The following is a 20,036-nucleotide window of genomic DNA, read 5'->3' on the forward strand; positions in this document are numbered from 1 at the left end:
TGACTGCTTTTCTCTGGGGGCTCACTTTTGGAGGGGGGGCCCCAGCTGTCGGCTCCTCTGGGACCAGAGATTGGGAGGCCGCCATTTTCATTCTCGTCCTCCAAAGCTGTACAGAAAGCTTTCAGGGAACAAAAGGTACCGAGAGCAAACCTGAACAGATTACCTAGCCTGGCCCCTGACAAGGGTGTTGCAATTCCGCCTCAGGCAAAGACATTTGAGAATCACTGCAATGAGCCCCTCCCCCAGAAGATCAGCAAGAACAGCCAGCCAAGACCAAGTTTACCGATCAATGAGAATGGCAAAACTCCAGCACTAGGGGAATACAGCACATAGAATTCATGGCTTTTTCCCCATGATTCTTTAGTCTTTCAAAGTTAACTTTTAAAATTTTCTTTATTTTTTTCTTTTTCTATTTTTTTATTTGAATTTTTCTTCTTTCCTTTTTCAACCAACATCTTAACTTATCAATTCCTTTTTTAAAGTCTTTTTTAATTTTCATTTTTACCCTCATATTCTATCCCTTCATTGTATTTAACCTTATTTTATATATATATATATATATGTATGTATAAGTTTTTCTTTCTTTAAAATTTTGGGATACAGTTTCTTCTAATGGTCCAAAATATACCCTAAATCTAGTGTATGACTTTGTCCTAGTTTCCCGCCTGATCACATTCTCTCTTTTTTTAAAGTTTTTTTCATTCTTTTTTCAACCAACTTCTTATCTTACCAATTCCTTTTTTAAAAACTTTTTTAATTTTCATCTTTACCGTCATATTCTATCCCTTCATCGTATTTACCCTTACTTTTGTATATATATAAGTTTTTCTTTCTTTAAAAATTTGGGAGGCAATTTCTTCTAACAGACCAAAATATACCCAAAATCTAGTGTGTGGCTCTGTTCTATTCACTAGCCTGATCATATTCTTTTTTTTTTTTTTTCCTTTCTTTTCCCCCTGGTTTCGGGTCTCTTCTGATTTGTTTAGTGTATATTTTTCTGGGGTCGTTGTTACCCTTTTAGCATTTTGTTCTCTCATTCATCTATTCTCCTCTGGACAAAATGACAAGGTGGAAAAACTCACCTCAAAAAAAAGAACAAGAGGCAGTACTGACTGCCAGGGACCTAATCAATACAGACATTAGTAAGATGTCAGAACTAGAGTTCAGTATGACTATTATAAAGATACTAGCTGGGCTTGAAAAAAACATAGAAGATACTAGAGAATCCCTTTCTGGAGAAATAAAAGAACTAAAACCTAACCAAGTCAAAATCAAAAAGGCTACTAATGAGGTGCAATCAAAAATGGAGGCTCTAACTGCTAGGATAAATGAGGCAGAAGAAAGAATTAGTGATATAGAAGACCAAATGATGGAAAATAAAGAAGCTGAGAAAAAGATAAACAACTACTGGATCACGAGAGAATTTGAGAGATAAGTGATACCATAAAGCAAAATAACATTAGAATAATTGGGATCCCAGAAGAAGAAGAAAGAGAGGGGCAGAAGGTATATTAGAGCAAATTATAGCAGAGAACTTCCCAAATTTGGGGAAGGAAACAGGCATCAAAATCTAGAGGCACAGAGAACCCCCTTCAAAATCAATAAAAATAGGTCAACACCCTGACATCTAATAGTAAAACTCACAAGTCTCAGAGACAAAGAGAAAATCCTGAAAGCAGCTCAGAACAAGAGATCTGTAACCTACAACGGTAGAAACATTAGATTGGCAGCAGACCTATCCACAGAGACCTGGCAAGCCAAAAAGGACTGGCATTATATATTCAGAGCACTAAACGAGAAAAATAAGCAGCCAAGAATACTATATCCAGCTAGGCTGTCACTGAAAATAGAAGGAGAGATAAAAAGCTTCCAGGACAAACAAGAACTAAAAGAATTTGCCAACACCAAACCAGCCCTACCAGAAATATTGAAAGGGGTCCTTTAAGCAAAGAAAGAGCCTAAAAGTAACATAAACCAGAAAGGAACAGAGACAATATACAGTAATAGTCACCTCATAGGCAGTACAGTTGCACTAAATTCATATCTTTCAATACTTACCCTGAATGTAAATGGGCTAAATGCAACAATCAAAAGACACAGGCTATCAGATTGGATTAAAAAACAAGACCCATTGATATGCTGTCTGCAAGAGACTCATTTTAGACCCGAAGACACCTCCAGATTGAAAGTGAGGGGGTGGAAAACCATTTATCATGCTAATGGACATCAAAAGAAAGCTGGGGTGGCAATCCTTATCAGACAAATTAGATTTTAAACCAAAGACTATAAGAGATGAGGAAGGACAGTACATCATACTTAAAGGGTCTATCCAACAAGAAAATCTAACAATTTTAAATATCTATGCCCCTAACATGGGAGCAGCCAATTATATAAGCCAATTAATACCAAAATCAAAGAAACACATCGACAATAATACAATAATAGTAGGGGACTTTAACACCCCCCTCACTGAAATGGACAGATCATCTAAGCAAAAGATCAACAAGGAAATTAAGGCTTTAAATGACACACTGGACCAGATGGACTTCACAGATCTCTTCAGAACATTCCATCCCAAAGCAACAGAATACACATTCTCCTCTAGTGCACATGGAACATTCTCCAGAATAGATCACATCCTGGGTCACAAATCAGTTCTCAACTGGTACCAAAAGATTAGGATCATTCCCTGCATATTTTCGGACTACAGTGCTTTGAAACTAGAATTCAATCACAGAGGAGGGTTGGAGAGAACTCAAATACATGGAGGATAAAGAGCATCCTACTAAAAAATGAATGGGTCAACCAGGAAATTAGAGAAGAATTAAAAAAATTCATGGAAACAAATGAAAATGAAAATACAACTGTTCAAAATCTTTGGGATGCAGGAAAGGCGGTCCTAAGAGGAAAGTATATAGCAATACAAGCCTTCCTCAAGAAACAAGAAAGGTCTCAATACACAACCTAACCCTACACCTAAAGGAGCTGGAGAAAGAACAGCAAATAAAGCCTAAACCCAGCAGGAGAAGAGAAATAATAAAGATCAGAGCAGAAATCAATGAAATAGAAACCAAAAGAACAGTAGAACAGATCAAGGAAACTAGGAGCTGGTTCTTTAAAGAATTAATAAAATTGATAAACCCCTGGCCAGACTTATTAAAAAGAAAAGAGAAAGAACCCAAATAAATAAAATCATGAATGAAAGAGGAGAGATCACAACCAACACCAAAGAAATACAGTTACAAGAACATATTATGAGCAACTATATGGCAGCCAGTTAGACAGTCTGGAAGCAATGGATGCATTCCTAGAGACATATAAACTACCAAAACTGAACCAGGAAGAAATAGAAAACCTGAACAGACCCATAACCAGTAAGGAAATTGAAGCAGTAATCAAAAATTTTCCAACAAACAAGAGCCCAGGGCCAGATGGCTTCCCAGGGGAATTCTACCATTTAAAGAAGAAATAATACCTGTTCTTCTGAAACTGTTCCAAAAAATAGAAATGGAAGGAAAACTTCCAAACTCATTTTATGAGGCCAGCATTACCTTGATCCCCAAACCAGACAAAGACCCCATCAAAAAGGAGAACTACAGACCAATATCCCTGATGAACATGGATGCAAAAATTCTCACCAAAATACTAGCCAATAGGATCCAAAAAGGATTATTCACCACGACCAAGTGGGATTTATTCCTGGGCTGCAAGGGCTGCAAGGTTGATTCAACATCCACAAATCAATCAATGTGATACAGTACATTAATAAAAGAAAGAACAAGAACCATATGATCCTCTCAATAGATGCAGAAAAAGATTTGACAAAGTACAGCATCCTTTCTTGATTTAAAGTCTTCAGATTGTAGGGATAGAGGGTACATACCTCAATATCTTAAAAGCCATCTATGAAAAACCCACAGCAAATATCATTCTCAATGGGGAAAAACTGAGAGCTTTTCCCCTAAGGCCAGGAACACTGCAGGGATGTCCACTCTCACTACTGCTGTTCAGCATAGTAGTAGAAGTCCTAGCCTCAGCAATGACAACAAAAAGAAATAAAAGGCATCCGAATTGGCAAAGAAGTGAAACTCTCACTTTTTGCAGATGATACGATACTTTATGTGGAAAACCCAAAAGACTCCACCCCAAAACTGCTAGAACTCATACAGGAATTCAGTAAAATGGCAGGATATAAAATCAATGCACAGAAATCAGTGGCATTCCTATACACCAACAACAGGACAGAAGAAAGAGAAATTAAGGAGTCGATCCCATTTACAGTTGCACCCAAAACCGTAAGATACCTCAGAATAAATCTAACCAAAGAGGCAAAGGATCTGTACTCAGAAAACTATAGAATACTCATGAAAGAAATTGAAGACACAAAGAAATGGAAAAACGTTCCATGCTCATGGATTGGAAGAACAAATATTGTGAAAATGTCTATGCTACCTGGAGCAATCTACCCATTTAATGCAATCCCCATCAAAATACCATCCACTTTTTTCAAAGAAATGGAACAAATAATCCTAAAATTTGTATGGAACCAGAAAAGACCCCGAATAGCCAGAGGAATGTTGAAAAAGAAAAGCAAAGCTGGTGGCATCACAATTCCGGACTTCCAGCTCTATTACAAAGCTGTCATCATCAAGACAGTATGGTACTGGCACAAAAACAGACATGTAGATCAGTGGAACAGAATAGAGAGCCCAGAAATGGACCCTCAACTCTATGGTCAGCTAATCTTCGACAAAACAGGAAAGAACGTCCAATGGAAAAAAGAGAGTCTCTTCAACAAATGGTGTTGGGAAAATTGGACAGCCACATGCAGAAGAATGAAACTGGACCATTTCCTTACACCACACACAAAAATAGACTCAAAATGGATGAAAGACCTAAATGTGAGACAGGAATCCATCAAAATCCTTGAGGAGAACACAGGCAGCAACCTCTTTGACCTCGGCTGCAGCAACTTCTTCCTAGAAACATCGCCAAAGGCAAGGGAAGCAAGGGCAAAAATGAACTATTGGGACTTCATCAAGATAAAAAGGTTTCGTACAGCAAAGGAAACAGTCAACAAAACCAAAAGACAACCAACAGAATGGGAGAAGATATTTGCAAATGACATATCAGATAAAGGGCGAGTATCCAAAATCTATAAAGAACTTATCAAACTCAACACCCAAAGAACAAAGAATCCAATCAAGAAATGGGCAGAAGACATGAACAGACATTTTTCCAAAGAAGACATCCAAATGGCCAACAGACACATAAAAAAGTGCTCAACATTGCTCGGCATCAGGGAAATCCAAACCAAAACCTCAATGAGATACCACCTCACACCAGTCAGAATGGCTAAAATTAACAAGCCAGGAAACAACAGATGTTGGCGTGGATGCGGAAAAAGGGGAACCCTCCTACACTGTTGGTGGGAATGCAAGCTGGTGCAGCCACTCAGGAAAACAGTATGGAGGTTCCTCAAAAAGTTGAAAATAGAGCTACCCTATGACCCATCAATTTTACTACTGGGTATTTACCCCAAAGATACAAATGTAGTGATCTGAAGGGGCACATTCACCCAAATGTTTATAACAGCAATGTCCACAATAGCCAAGCTATGGGAAGAGCCTAGATGTCCATCAACAGATGAATGGATAAAGAAGAGGTGGTATATATATGTATACATACAAACACACACACACACACACACACACACACACACACACTGGAATATTATGCAGCCATCAAAAAAAATGAAATCTTGCCATTTGCAACAACGTGGATGAAACTAGAGGGTATTGTGCTAAGCAAAATAACTCAATCAGAGAAAGACAAGTATCATATGATCTCACTGATATGAGGAATTTGAGAAACAAGACAGAGGATCATAGGGGAAGGGAGAGAAAAATGAAACAAGACGAAACCAGAGAGGGAGACAAACCATAAGAGACTCTTAATCTCAGGAAACAAACTGATGGTTGCTGGAGTGGAGGGGGGTGGGAGGGATGGGGTGGCTGGGTGATGGACATTGGGGAGGGTATGTGCTATGGTGAGCGCTGTGAATTGTGTAAGACTGATGAATCACAGACATGTACCCCTGAAACAAATAATACATTATATGGTAATAAAATCATAAAAAAAAAAAAAAGAAAGACAGTATGAGTGATTCCAAACCCCTCCCCCTGCTTTACCATAATGAAATAAATTTCTCTATATTAAATATGCATTTTTTATAATGGATAAATACAGAGATGATAAAATATAGTGTTTTAAAATTGACTTTGAGTTTTTCAGCAGCCTAGTGACCTGTCAAAATTTTTTCTTTAGTTTTATCATAACCTTTTTTTCATTCCACAAATATCCTAGAGTACCCACTAGTAATGTGCTAGAGACTTTTCTGGGTACTGGTTATATACTAGTCAATAAACAAAATTTAAAATCTAGTAGAAAAGTCAGGCTTATATCCCTCTTCTCACTTTATATTATGTTATGAGCATTTCCTGATTTATTAAAAATGTTTTAAACATGGTTATACAATTGTATCATTTATTTAACCAAACCTCCGATTTTTTTTTACAGTTAAACTCTTCTCATTTTACTAATATAAAGTATGATACAGCAAAACTTTTGTATACAAATCCTTGCCTGCATCAGTCCTTATTTCCTGATTCCAGAATCCTAGAAGTAGAATGAATGACTCAGAGTACATAATAGGTTTCTTCATGTGCATTACCAAATTGCTTTCCAGAAACATTTAAGTTTGAATAATAAAAAATTTATAACACTGTAAAAAAATTGCCTTTAAAACCATGAAAGATAAACTGTTTTTTAATCCAGATACCCACCCCCCAAAAAATGAGAGGGGAATAAAGTCTTCTGGGTTTCCAACATACTGAGATAAACATTCTTTAGTTTTCTTTTTTAAAAATGTAGTTCTGATCACCGAATACAGTAAATCTTTTGAAAGCATTTCTTTCATTATAATTAAAAGTGGTTGCTAGTATGCAGAAATAGTTTCTGATCAGATAGTTCAAGTGGGTAGATCAGAATAAGCATTATAAAAGACAGGGAGCACCTGGGTGGCTCAGTTGGTTAAGTATCTGCTGTTGAGCTCAGGTCATGATCCCAGAGTCCTGGGATCCCCTGAATTAGGCTCCCTGCTCATCAGAGAGTCTACTTGTCCCCTCTCTCCCTCTGCCCCTCCCCCTGCTCATGCTCTCTCTCTCTCTCTCTCTCTGTCTCTGTCTCTCACTCACTCCCTCTCAAATAAAATCGTTTTAAAAAGTAAAAGTGTCAGGAACAGACTATTGATAATATACAACTTGGATTAATCATGAGGTAATCTTGCTGAGTGGAAAACACCAATCCCAGAAAAGTAAATACTGTATGTTTCCATTTATATAACATTCTTATATACCTTTTTTTAAATTAAGTAAGCTCTACACCCAACGTGGGGCTTGAACTGATTATATAACATTCTTGAAATGACAACATTATGGAAATTGGGAACAGATTTGTGGTCACCCAGCTAGAGATGGGGTTGGGGGGAAGAGTAGGGGTAGTAATGAAAGGTTAAAGTGAAGGATCCTTGTGATGATGGAAATGTTCTGTATCTTGACTATGTCAATGTCAATACTGTGGTTGTGGTATTACACTATATACAAGATGTTACCATTGAAGTGAACTGGGTAACAGGTACATGGAATCATTCTGTGTTATTTCTTATGACTATATGTGAATTCAAAATTGTCTCAAAATCTCTATTTGATAATACTTCTTCTAATATTAATTACAGGCAGTTTATTTGGCATTGATGAATAAGAAATGAGAATATGAATTATTACTTAAATAGGTGCTATTTTACTGGTAAATAAAATCTTTCAAAACTTGAGTTCCACGTGGAAAGGGCATCATAAATGCAAGATTTATGGTGGAAATGAAAGGAAGAAACAAAGATTGCCAGGCACTGTGTTACATGCTTTTAGAATGCTTATTTTAACAATTATGGATGTATGTACAATTTATGTCTCTTTTAAAGGCAGAAAAACAGATGCAGAAAGGTTAAATTTCAACTTGCTTGGAGTCACAAAACCAGGAAGTATTAATTCTGTGATTCAAATCTACATCTTTCTGATTCCAAAACTAGCACCCTTTCCTTCCTGCTGCTCACATCCTGCCCTGTGTATGAATCTCTAATATTGTATCACCAATAATTTATCCTGTAGAACAGGAGAGTCTAAACTTTTTAAATCATGTATTTTATTAGAAAAAAATTTTGATCACACTTCCTAATATATTTACATTTATTAATATATGTATAGCTTTTAATAATATGTATTATAAAGCATGGTATAAAAGAAAATTTCAACAAATGTGAGATACAATTTGAAGTTCCAGGTGATCCCCTTAAATACTCCTTGGGTATGTGTACCCTGCTATGGAAACCACTGATACAGACCAGTACTTCTTATAGGCTGCAGACTTTATCAGAATGACCTGAGGTACTTTTTAAATGAATATTGCTGGGCTTCGTCTTAGATTGAACCAACTGGACTCAGGGTAGGGCCCAGGAATCTGTGTTATTCACGAACCCCCCCCCAAGTGATAACCAGCCCCTCCATCGTTTGAGAGCCATTAATGTATCCTCTGCTTGAATAAATGCATGACAGCCTTTCATTATATTTGGGAGTAATTATTACATTTCTTTGACCTTTTTGGCTAAATATCATTAACTCTTGAAGTTGTTTCTAATGTGACAATATCCAGCCTTCCACCTCAACAGCTTTTACCTCAACATTGGTTTGTCCGAGCTACACCTTCTCCCTATAATTGACTTTACTTAACATTTCAATGTGGCTTAACTTTAACTGGTATAATGAGAGCATAAAGAACCTCAGCCCTTCTGTAGGGCGGATATCAAAAATTTGAAGAAGAGATTTCAAAAACAGTGGTTTCATTCTAAAAACCAAAAAGAGTGAAAGAAAATGGATATAATTAGCGATCTGTAGAAGTCACCCCAGAAAGTAAGTAACTGTAAGAGAGGATTCCTGAGTGTTTTCCACAAAAAATGGTGGAGGGTCTTCCAAATTTTGGGCAGACCCAGACTTGCTCCCTAAAATCATCCGAGAAGGGTCAATTTATAGCCTAACCAATATTTCGTCTAATGCATTATAGCTCTTGGTTAAAATAATGGTGAAGGAGAGATGCTTTGGTGTGGGTAAATAGTAGGGAAAAGGCAAGAGAATTCTCAGTCTGCCCATTCTCAGCACTGGGCAAGGAAAGGCTGCTGTGGTTCTAGAGACTCTTTCTTTTCCTTTGTTACTTAATGCTGGATGGTAGGCCAAGTAAGGGGCTGAGCATGACTGTGTTTAGGATTCAATATAACCTATTGCTGCTTTATATCCATATCCAAGTATTTGCTGAGTTTTTACTTGCAAAGAGTGCTCGAGTTGGCATCGTAAGACCATGATTTGGGTGGTATCTGCTCTTCTGCTCTGTGACCTTGGGCAGGTTGCCTAGTGTCTCTGAGCACGTTTCCCAGTCTATAAAATGAGGATGATGATGTTTGCCATAAACTATTCAAAGGGACTGAAAAGCTGAACTAAAATGTAGTAAAAGAACCACAAGAAATGTAAAGTGCTGCCTGGGAAGGATCAGAGTAGGTTGTTCTAGATAATAAGCAAATTGGCTATTTCTTGTATTCTTCTATGATGGATGTTTGTGGCAGTCTCTTTCCTCACAGGTAATCCAAATATAAATTTCGTGGCAAATCATATTAAATTTGCCACATATTCTATGTGAAATAAAATATGAAACAGAAAAAACTCTTATGTTTGTTGCAGCCTTATTTATACCAGAAAACAATAGAAGTCTCCAGTTATAGGAGCCCGGTCAAATTTTAAGCCCCCCGTAAGATGAAATTATGTGGCTAAGTATTTATAACATTTATAATGATACTATAAATATTAATGAATAGCTTTTAATGATTCATATGTATAATACTATTTCATATATGTAAAAGTGCTTAGAAAGAAACACATAGCAGTACCCTGGAATGTCAGTAATTTTCTTCTGAGTGCTAATAGGGCCATTTTCTAAAATAGGCATACACTTATTTTTAAAACTGCTACAGGTGCTACATATGGGAAGTTTTAAGGAACAAGCATAATATTTGGAAAACATGACTATTTTTTCATGTAAACCAGAAGTGTTTAAAGGATGATGTTGTGTTTATGTGACGTGCACGTATGTGTGCGCGCACATACGGATGTGTATGTGTCTATGGGTCTGTGTGAGTGATACTTCCTAACTTGAGGTGGAATGAATGTGTGCAACCATCATTTATAAATATTGAAGGGAACTTGAAATCTGCACATGATGAAGAAACAATGGTTTTCTGTCGTAGGCTATTAAGTGTGCTCTTTGTTCTCTCTGCTTCAGGTGCTGATAGTCTGCAGCACAGGCTTGGCTGGGATTATGCTGCTCAACTACCAGCAAGATTACACAGTCTGGGTGCTGCCTCTGATCATCGTCTGCCTCTTTGCTTTCCTAGTCGCTCATTGCTTCCTGTCCATTTACGAAATGGTAGTGGATGTATTATTCTTGTGTTTTGCCATTGATACAAAATACAATGATGGGAGTCCTGGCAGAGAATTCTATATGGATAAAGTGCTGATGGTAAGTACTTCAAATGCCCTCGACTGCTTTAGGGGTAAAAATACTAGTCAAAATATTTTGCAAAACGTTCTCTGTCTTTCATTCCTATTATATGCAACTGAGTGATTCAGTTAGACCTGCAGTGCTCATGAATGAGCTTAGTCTTAGGAAAATCAGGCAAGAAGGTCCTTGGGCATGGATGGGACCATTTAAATACACCTAGCTGGAGCAATACCCATTAATAGTCCTGAGTTCACATTATTTCAGACTCCTGCCTCCCTCTCTGTGGTTAGACGGATTAGAATTGACTTTTTCAACCTGAATTTTAGCCCTTGAATTGGAACACTGGACCACCGATGTTCTAAGTGCCCTTTCCTAAAGTGGAGTTCAAAGACGTCCCAGGTTGTAGTACCTGCCTGTATTTCTCCATCTATCACCTTTCCAAATATTACTGCTGTCAGCCCCATTAAAACTCATTATCCTAAGTATGCCAGGCCAAATTGAAGGTGTTTCGTAATGAATACAGATTAACAGACCCATGATTGTATTGTTTTCCATTAGTCAAGATCCGAACCTTTACACAGGTATTGCATTCAGATTCTTTATATTTAGGTAGCCTCTGCAGCTTTCCTATATTAGAATCTCTATAGAAATTTTTTACAAATTTAGACATCCTATTTAAATGGTTCAAATACTGTTATCAATGTCAAATTCTACCAAATTAAGGAAACTTCTTAATAATAGGACTTTGCTATTAAGCTGTGAAATATTCCTATTTGAAGAGTGGGTAACATTGAAGACTAAACATTAGACATTGAGATAACAAGTCCTCTTCCAGGAGCATGTTTTATCTAGTTAAATCTAAAATAAGTGTGTCAATAAATAGATTTTTTTTCCAATCACAAAAATTCCAAATGATTTAACTGGCGTATTTGGTACTGATTATCTCTTTCACTGAGAACACCATCAACTAAATTTCGGACATTTTCGTAATGTCTAAATTATAATTCTAACTGGCTGTTTTCATGATGGAATTTGACTTGTGAGCATTCCATCTCCCTTCTGATTAAGGCATTGAGAAGAATTTGGGGATGCCTGGCTGGCTCAGTCAGGAGAGCGTTTGACTCTTGATCTCAGAGTTGTAAGTTTGAGCCCCACGTTGGGTGTAGATAAAATCTTAAAAAAAAAAAAAAAAAGGAAGAAGTATTTGTTTTTGTTTTTTAAACACCTGATCAAAAGCTGAGTAAAAGAAATACACTTTTTCTTCTTTTAGTTTTTTCTGTAAGAATAATGAGGATATTTAATGGAGAAGTGCTCCATAAACTTTGACAAGATAGAATTGTTTCCTTCGGGGCATAATCCCATTTTAGCTACTTTTGGCCATAGATTCTGGTTGTTACTTCCTGTCTTCCTGCTTTATGGAGTAATTTCAAAAAGCCAGATAGACTTTTTTTTTTAAGTAGCTTATTTATGGTTTGGTAAAAACAGTATTTTGACTTTAGTGGTATCGATGCTTTCTTTTACCTTCTAGGGTTATTTTAAAGAGAGGTCTTCTGGAGTGAAATGCTCTTGTTGTTCTGTTTAACCTTGATACGGAAGAAGTAAAACAACAAATAAAACAATAATCTATGGGAAAATAGTCCTCTTCAAAAAAAAAAAAAAGTTAGGTATTTTCTCTTCCAAATAGAAGTAACATTCTCTCTTTGAACCTAAGTGCAATGGTACCAATGAATGGATGGAAAAAAGATTTCATCTTGACAAATTGCAGCCTACCCACACAAACTTAGCAGCTCTTGTGTAGGATACTAAATATTATTTATTGCTATGTTTTTAGGCCATCCCTTTACTAACATTGAATCCAAAAATGTAAATGCTCCTTAGGATTCATCTACCAACCACAGTCTGAAAGGACCTAAGAATTTATGCCATTTGGTCCATATTTTGCAGGAGTTTGTGGAAAACAGTAGAAAAGCAATGAAAGAAGCTGGTAAGGGAGGCGTTGCTGATGCCAGAGAGCTAAAACCGATGGTAGGTGGACATGAGGAGGTGGCCGGCCTCCAAGAGTTTCATTTTCACTTCCTCTCTCTCTCTGTCTTCACTGACTGCACTTCTTCGGGAGAAGCTGTTATTATCTGTATCACGCAGGATGTACTGCTCTTTCTGTTTGTGTGTTTACCCATCACTTGGATGGCAGAATTCTTGTCACAACTGAGACCACCTTCTGTAAAAGTAAGCTGAAAGGAACAGCATCTTTTTCAGTGCTCATGGTGGGGAAGGGGCTATTTTTGTCCCTAAACTAGTATTGCCATTTCTGGGGTGGGGGGGTGTGTTTTGGTTTTTTTTTTGTTGTTGTTGTTGTTTTTCTTTTTAACTGTCAGTATTTGGTTTTCATCAGACTGAACATTTGGTTGTACACTTAAACTGACAGTTTGATTTTTGTCATTTTTGGAAGGTGATAATAATTCCTTTCAACTTGCTAAAATTCATATCCCCCACTTTTTTAATATTGGTTTGTTTATGTTGCTGTCTTTTATCCTTCGCTTTTTCTTCTGTTGCCTGGATTGTACTTTCTTTGTTTCTTAAGCTATTTTTCAGTAGAAAACAAGGTTATTTCCATCAACACTCACATTCCCACTCAGTAAGACAACCTGGTCTTGTCTAGCCTCAGCTTAATTGTGGGAAAGATAAATTATCTCTGCTCAGTGATACATATGTATTATAAGTACTCTACTTTCATTTGACAAGAAGAAACTTAGTCAGTGTAAGAGAATCCTGAGTTGCTTTTCCCACAGATATTCTCACCTCTGCATAATAACAGATGTCTCTCACATATGTTTGTGTAATTACTGCCTATTTTACAAATGTATTGTTCTTAAAGAGCATGTGACTTCAAAATATTATATAATTGCCTACCTCCTTAAACAGTTCATTTTAAATAACATGCCTTCTAATTGCACATAATGTCCAAAAGTGTGAGATGAAGACTCTTCTTTCTTCTTTCTAGTTTAATAAGTGGTTGATTTCATAGGTTTCCATCTTGAGAAATACGTAATATAAAACAAGCCCATTTAAGTATATAAGAGTAAAGGAATGGGTTTGTTTAAGGTAGGGGGAAGGGAGGCTATATGTATATGCAAGATAATTACATATTCAACCTAAATTAAAGCCTCAGCAGAATGTTTAGATATAAACTCTTTCCTCCATAACCCCTTCCAGGCCCTATTTTGGTGTTGCTTTTAATAGCACTGATGATTATAAAGTCAAACCTTCAATGTTTAGTTCCCAAGGTAGAGATCACTCTAATCGTAAGTAAATTATGTAGCACTCTTAGTTTTAAGCATGCATCAGCCAGAACTGCATTGAGTGGGCAAGGGGTACCATCAACAGTGCCCCCAGTCTGGTTACTTGCCTTCCGTACCCTTTCTTTCTGTATCCCCCTTACTTGACCCTGGCTGACAGAACAACAGTAAAGATTCTTGCCAACCTTCTGGTGGCATGGGTAAATGAGGAAGGCTTTCTTCTTGTCGCTCTTGGCTTATCTTACTTGTTCAGTAAATAAGGTTCCTAGCCTATAACTTAAAAAGGTAAAATATAAAATCTTAAAATGTAAACTATCTTACCCCCCACCACTTTCTGTCTTCTGGTGGTTGACACTTCTATTAAATCATTTGTCAGTAATAATCATTTTTCAAAATGGAGAAATATGTGGAGGTCTAGACTAGCTTAGTTTGAACTATGAATTGGCATGTATTTCTGCATTATCCTTTAGTGAAAGACAAATTGTGGTAGACCAGAATGCAAGTATTCCTTCCCTTACCAAACCCCAATTCATAGGTAATAATACTAGGAGAATTGCCCAAGTTATGTGGCATTCTACCAGAAGCGAAGAATTTAGAAAGATTTTTCTCCCCTAATATTGCTTTCAGTTTTAAATTAATGTCCCTTAACTCAAACACTGCTTTAAAATCTTCATTCACTTTTTGCTTTTATTTTATGTTGTTCATCAGCTCATTGCTTGCAGATTAATGACAAAACTCTCCACTCTGTCCCAAAATATATCTTTTACGTGCATTGTTCTTCTGGTGCTTTGGACATTATAGCATTTGATCCCTGAGAATGATGTTTTATATGTTTTAAAAAGTTCCCAGGAGAGAAGTTGAGATGTTGTTAACAGAGTAGTTAAATATTTTAAGCATAATCAATACCTCTAATTCTTATCCCTCTTTTGCATTAGCATGGTAACAGTTGACCACCATCTTGGATGTGTCCCTAAATAATTATCTGAGAAATTCCTCTCTAAAGTTTAGGGATTGGTAGAATTTAGGATTGCTTATTTGTATTTGCTTGTTTTAATTCACATGTTATTCCCATAGATGAAAGTTCTGTGAAAGCATCATACCTATTTTGTCGTATCTGTACAACCTGCTCTTTAAGTTCACTGGTCTATCTTCTTTCTTAATGGGATATTTTAATTTAGGGTTTACTTTTAGCCTATAGGATAATGTTCAGGAAAAAATGATGTTTTAGATTTCCCTTTTGACAGGGGATCATTGAACTAAACATAAGGACTTCCAGTTTTCCTCTTGGACTATTTCCTTTTTTTTTCTTTTTTCTTTTTCTTTCTTTTTTTTTTTTTTTTTTTTTTTTGAGAGAACCTCACTAGTTAAGGAAACTTTGAAGGTTTGTGAGGTCATCCTATACATCTTTGAAAATGATTTTAGAAAAATTGATCAAATGTGTTGTAGAAGTTTAAGAAAGAGACTTTCCGGCCCTCTGCGTACCGGAAAGAATTTATAGAGGAAAGGGAGAAAAAACCTGGACACTGTAGCAACATAGGCCAGAGACGTATTCGCTGCATATCTCAAAGATGACCCAGAAGGAAGTGTGACTTTCAATATTCATAGGAATTGCAGCCCCTGGAATATAGGTTCGGGGAGAAGGGCTCTCAGTCCATTTTGCTTTGTTGCCGCTTGTGACCATCTATGTATTTGTAACATCATTCATGATCTCCTTTTAATGGTAATTGTCTAAGATTGTACTCTGTATGACTTTGTTTTCTAGGCTTCGGGAGCAAGTTCTGCTTGAACCTAGCCGACCGTTATGGAACCCATTGACATTCCAAAACAATATATACACATAACTATGTATTTGTGTGTGTGGGTGTGTGTATATATGTATATGTATGTGTGTATATATATGTATATGTATATACACACACACACATAATCAGCCAAAATCAGAGAAAAGGAACAGGGATTTAATACCTTTTTTATGCTTATTTTTGTCAAACATGTACTCCTTTCATACGGGTGGCTTTTACAAGGCAACTGCCGTCATTTAATGTTTTCAATTGTAATTGTCTTAATGGAAATGTTAAGATTCATATCTGATTAACATTTTTAATAACTTAGAGGAGATTTTAACTTTAGTTATTTAAATTAGGTAAAATGATTGTACCGAATTCTCTGTCTAAAGTTTATTCAGGGGTGATTTCCCTGATGTGTGCATAAAAATCAAGGTCTTATTTTACTGATGCATAAGTCCTAGCCGGTGAGACTAGGCATATGCTTTCAGATAAATAAGGAGATACTCCAGTCATTTTTCCCCAATCAAAGAAGCCATGTCATTTTACTTTTAGAAACATACTAGTGGACTCAATATGGGAATTTTCATAATAGCTCATGCATTTGTCAGCCAACATTAAAAAGTAACCAACTCCTCAGGTATTTGTAGTTTACCCTAAGCTTCTATAAGAGAGTAGGTTAAAAAGAAAAGGGTAGATAATCTTTCTTATGCAAACTTTGTTCTTACAGTTTGTCTTTCTTTCATTTTTTACTTTAGTAGCATCCTCCACAGATTGGTGTGCCTGATTTGAAGGGAAGCTGGGGCGCCCAGCAACTTTAGCCTTTAAGTTTCCGTGTATTGATTTGCAGATTAAGTAATGCTGGGAGGAATAAAAAAAGAAGGGGAGAGAGAAACATGCAAATTCCAGTGCTTGGGCTTCTGCTTCTAAGGAACTGAAGTGGCTTCAGGCTAAGTGGCCATTTTATTCAAATGCTTGCTGTAAAACCCGAAAACATACTGGCAGGTGCTCCTCTCCTTGGCAATTCATTAAGTATCCAGAATTCTACAATGTTTAACTGAAGAATTGGTTATGTTTTCATCCTCAAGTGTTGAATATTCTTTTTGTTTGGGAATGGGTTTGGGTTTTTTTTGTTTCTCGTTGTTTTTCTTTTTTATTCCTGAAGCTTACCAGATATGAATGGCTAATATTCCATTGTTCTGCTTATTGTAATGGTGAATGCTTTAAGAAAAAAAAAGTGTAATTTGCTAAGAATAATTCATGATCTGTTTATGCGATAACTCCTTTTTGTTACGATTTTTTTAAAAAAAGCTATTTTTGTTAATGTAAAGTAAATATTTCAGAGCAAATTTTTTAAACTTATTGCACTAAATACAGGCTCTGTACAAAAAAAAAAAAAAAAAGCCTCAGCATTTTATCATTCCATGGAAGAAGAATCTTTTGAAAGAAAGCATTGCCTCTTACCAGAATTAGACAGTGAATTAGACCGGTATTATGGAAATGCATTCAATTAATGTCACTAGGGCTTAATAAGCAGCGGTTTGCTCATGTGCTTGCTTTCAAAGGGTTAGACCTTTAAATTGCTGCAAAAGGTAAATTGTATTTTTTCTTCTTTTCTTTTCTTTTTTTTTTAGTATCCGTGTTCTTTACTCTAGCTAGGCTAAAATTTGCTAAATGCCTTGGTTTCTTTTCAAAGCTCATGTAATATTTCTGATTTTTCAGAATATTTGCAATAAGAGTCTGGATTTAAAAAAAAAAACAAAACAAAACACACACACACACAGTTAAGAGCTCATATCTTGGCAAGAACTGGGAAACCAACATTGTGAGAATAGCTATTTTGAAACAATAATTCTCCAGAAGTTAACATCTAACATTGCCAGACAGTTTCATTGTACTCTTTTTGTATCATTTGAAATGGAATAAATATAATGATGTAACTAACAATTATCCAAATAGATGAGAGAGCAAATCATGTAAGAAAATTCAGAATACCTTCTGTTTCATAGCCACACAGATTTTGGACATTAAGAAACATTGGGAACTAAATTTAGGATTGGAAAAAGTCTGGAAGATGAGTATCAGAACAGAAGACATTCTATTCTAGGAGCTAGCTATTTTAGGAGATGTCCCTCCAAAGTGACCTGATGGAAGTCTTGAATTTGGAAATTAGGTTCTACTCACTTGGACATCCCAGCATCACGGACTCTTGCTGTTCCCCTGTTCCATTTGCTCGCAATCTCAGCTATTTGGAAGCCACCAGGAATGCTTTCTAATTATCATTTGCAACTAGAACTGTAATCAGAAAGAAATTTTGTATTTTTGTATAACTTGATTGTGTGCCATTTTATATAACAGGTCCTGTTTTACAAATAAATTTTGTTCTACTAACTTTGTGTTTAGAAATTATGATCTATGTGTAACCATGTCACTTGAGTTCCAAATTAATTGCCAGGCTGTTTTCCCTAAGTAAATGTGTGTGCCATGTAAGTAGATATATGCATCTCTGCATATATATGTTACAGAGACACACACAGAGAGATATTTAACATATAGAATATCACTCTCATATGAGCTTCATTCCTTGATACATTTTATAAAGCCTCACAGAGGCTTTTTAACAATATTTCAATGTTTTGAGGTTATGTTTGGATATTCCTGCTGCCTCTTTCATTCATTGCGAGTCATTCTTCAGCTAGCTCTGGGCTGCCTTATTGCTGTTCGCTCACTGCCTCCCATCTTCTGCCCAAGTGAGAAGAATAGGTGAAGAACAAAAATTATCCGTGATACGTGGTGACCTGAATAATTTTATAAGCCATTGACTCTGTGTTGTGGTTTGTGTCTTTTTCTGTGGTGGATCTTCAAAATCGTGTTCAGTACTGACATCTCCAGGGTACAGTTACGGTCCACTCGTGTAAATGGTGATCGTGGTGACCAGAGCACCACTGTGGGTTCTGCCCTCAGCAAAAGGCTCGCGCACAGGATTAGACTTTGCAGGCTCCTGCCTCAAGAGTCAGTGATGCTGTAATATAAAATGGGAGGAAAAAGGTTATATTTCAGTATAAATCCAAGAGACCGATCTTCTACGGGAGGCCTAACCAGTACGTTAGGTAAACATTAGGAATTTAGCTAGGGCATTGAGATTATATAATCCTTACATGGATGAGCAGAGCTCAAAGCAGGTTGTTCCTTTAAACCATTTAATGCAATGCTTAATGTTTAGGATTAGAGCTTTTATCCTATCCTATAGCATGATTAAGTCCTACGTTACTGCAATGTAAGTAGCTTAACTGTGTTTTGGTCCCCAAACTTTTTCCATAATGGTTGGGGAGGAGGCACTCACTGAGTCTCTTTCAAAATTATGCTGGAGATAAGTTTTTTTCTTTGTAGAGATGTTCCCTTACTCTTGTATTTTCTTTTTTCAGCAAAGAACATTAAGCTGCTGATTTCCGATACTATTGACCTTGGTATCTGCCAAGGGCCCTTGTCTTTCCAGGGCAGTTTCAGGATTTCATCCCAGTAGGGGTTAGTGAAGAGATGACCCCTTCCTTTATCCTGGTCCTAAGCTGCTTCTTTATACAGAGTGATGCTTCTCCCACCAAAACTGTGGGCACCAAATATCAGGCCATATCAGTGCGCCCGAAGCTTCAACCATTTCCACCATGCACAGTACTAGCTAATAAAGGCCATTTCCAGAGATCCCCACCCCAACCCACCCCACCTGCAAAATAGGACTGTGGGGTCATTTCCAAAACCAGAGCTGCCAGTTATGGTGACCCAAGCATTTTATTTTATCTTTGGTCAGTAACCTTCTCATCTGAATTTCTGGAGTTTCCAGTAGCCTTAACATAGCCTGTGAGAAGTTACCTTCAGAAAAGTCTTTAAGCTTTCACCTTGCAATAAGTTCTCTACTGCTTTTCTTATTGCTACTTAAAAAAAAAAAAAAATCCTGAGAGTCTGGAGGCTTTCACCTGCCACAGTTAATTTTTGTATTCTTTTCATATATTCCATCTGACAGATAGGAATGCACTATAAGGGCTTGCCTAGAGTTGTTAAGACGTGGTCTGTGAATATATATTGGAAAATTGCAGGTTCATAAGTAAATACACATAAAGCAGAGATTTGCGTATTATAAATTCACAGCATAGATTGTCTTTTGCTTTAAATGCATATTCATGTATCTTTATGTACTAAGGATGCATATTAGCCCTTTTGAAAAGTAGGCACTGTTCAGATACAGTGACTGCTTTTGGAATTAGCTCATCTTTGATTAGTGGCACATAGCCTAAATTTTGAA

General features: G+C 36.6%; 1 protein-coding gene across 3 annotated transcripts in view; it reads left to right on the forward strand.

Moving 5' to 3' along the window:
* Positions 1–20,036, forward strand: part of SLC44A1 (solute carrier family 44 member 1) — a 196,107-nt gene that overhangs the window by 135,307 nt on the left and 40,764 nt on the right. The window contains exons 14-16 of one of the 3 annotated variants that reach the window (XM_032418521.1): positions 10,441–10,677; positions 12,604–12,684; positions 15,718–19,106. In XM_032418521.1, coding sequence (XP_032274412.1) covers positions 10,441–10,677; positions 12,604–12,684; positions 15,718–15,741 — 342 coding nt within the window. In that variant the 3' untranslated portion in view covers positions 15,742–19,106. The other 2 variants (XM_032418520.1, XM_032418522.1) reach the window with 2 other exon arrangements.

The sequence above is a fragment of the Phoca vitulina genome, unplaced genomic scaffold (assembly GCF_004348235.1).
Source record: "Phoca vitulina isolate PV1807 unplaced genomic scaffold, GSC_HSeal_1.0 scaffold21, whole genome shotgun sequence".
In the NCBI taxonomy this organism is placed as follows: domain Eukaryota; kingdom Metazoa; phylum Chordata; class Mammalia; order Carnivora; family Phocidae; genus Phoca; species Phoca vitulina.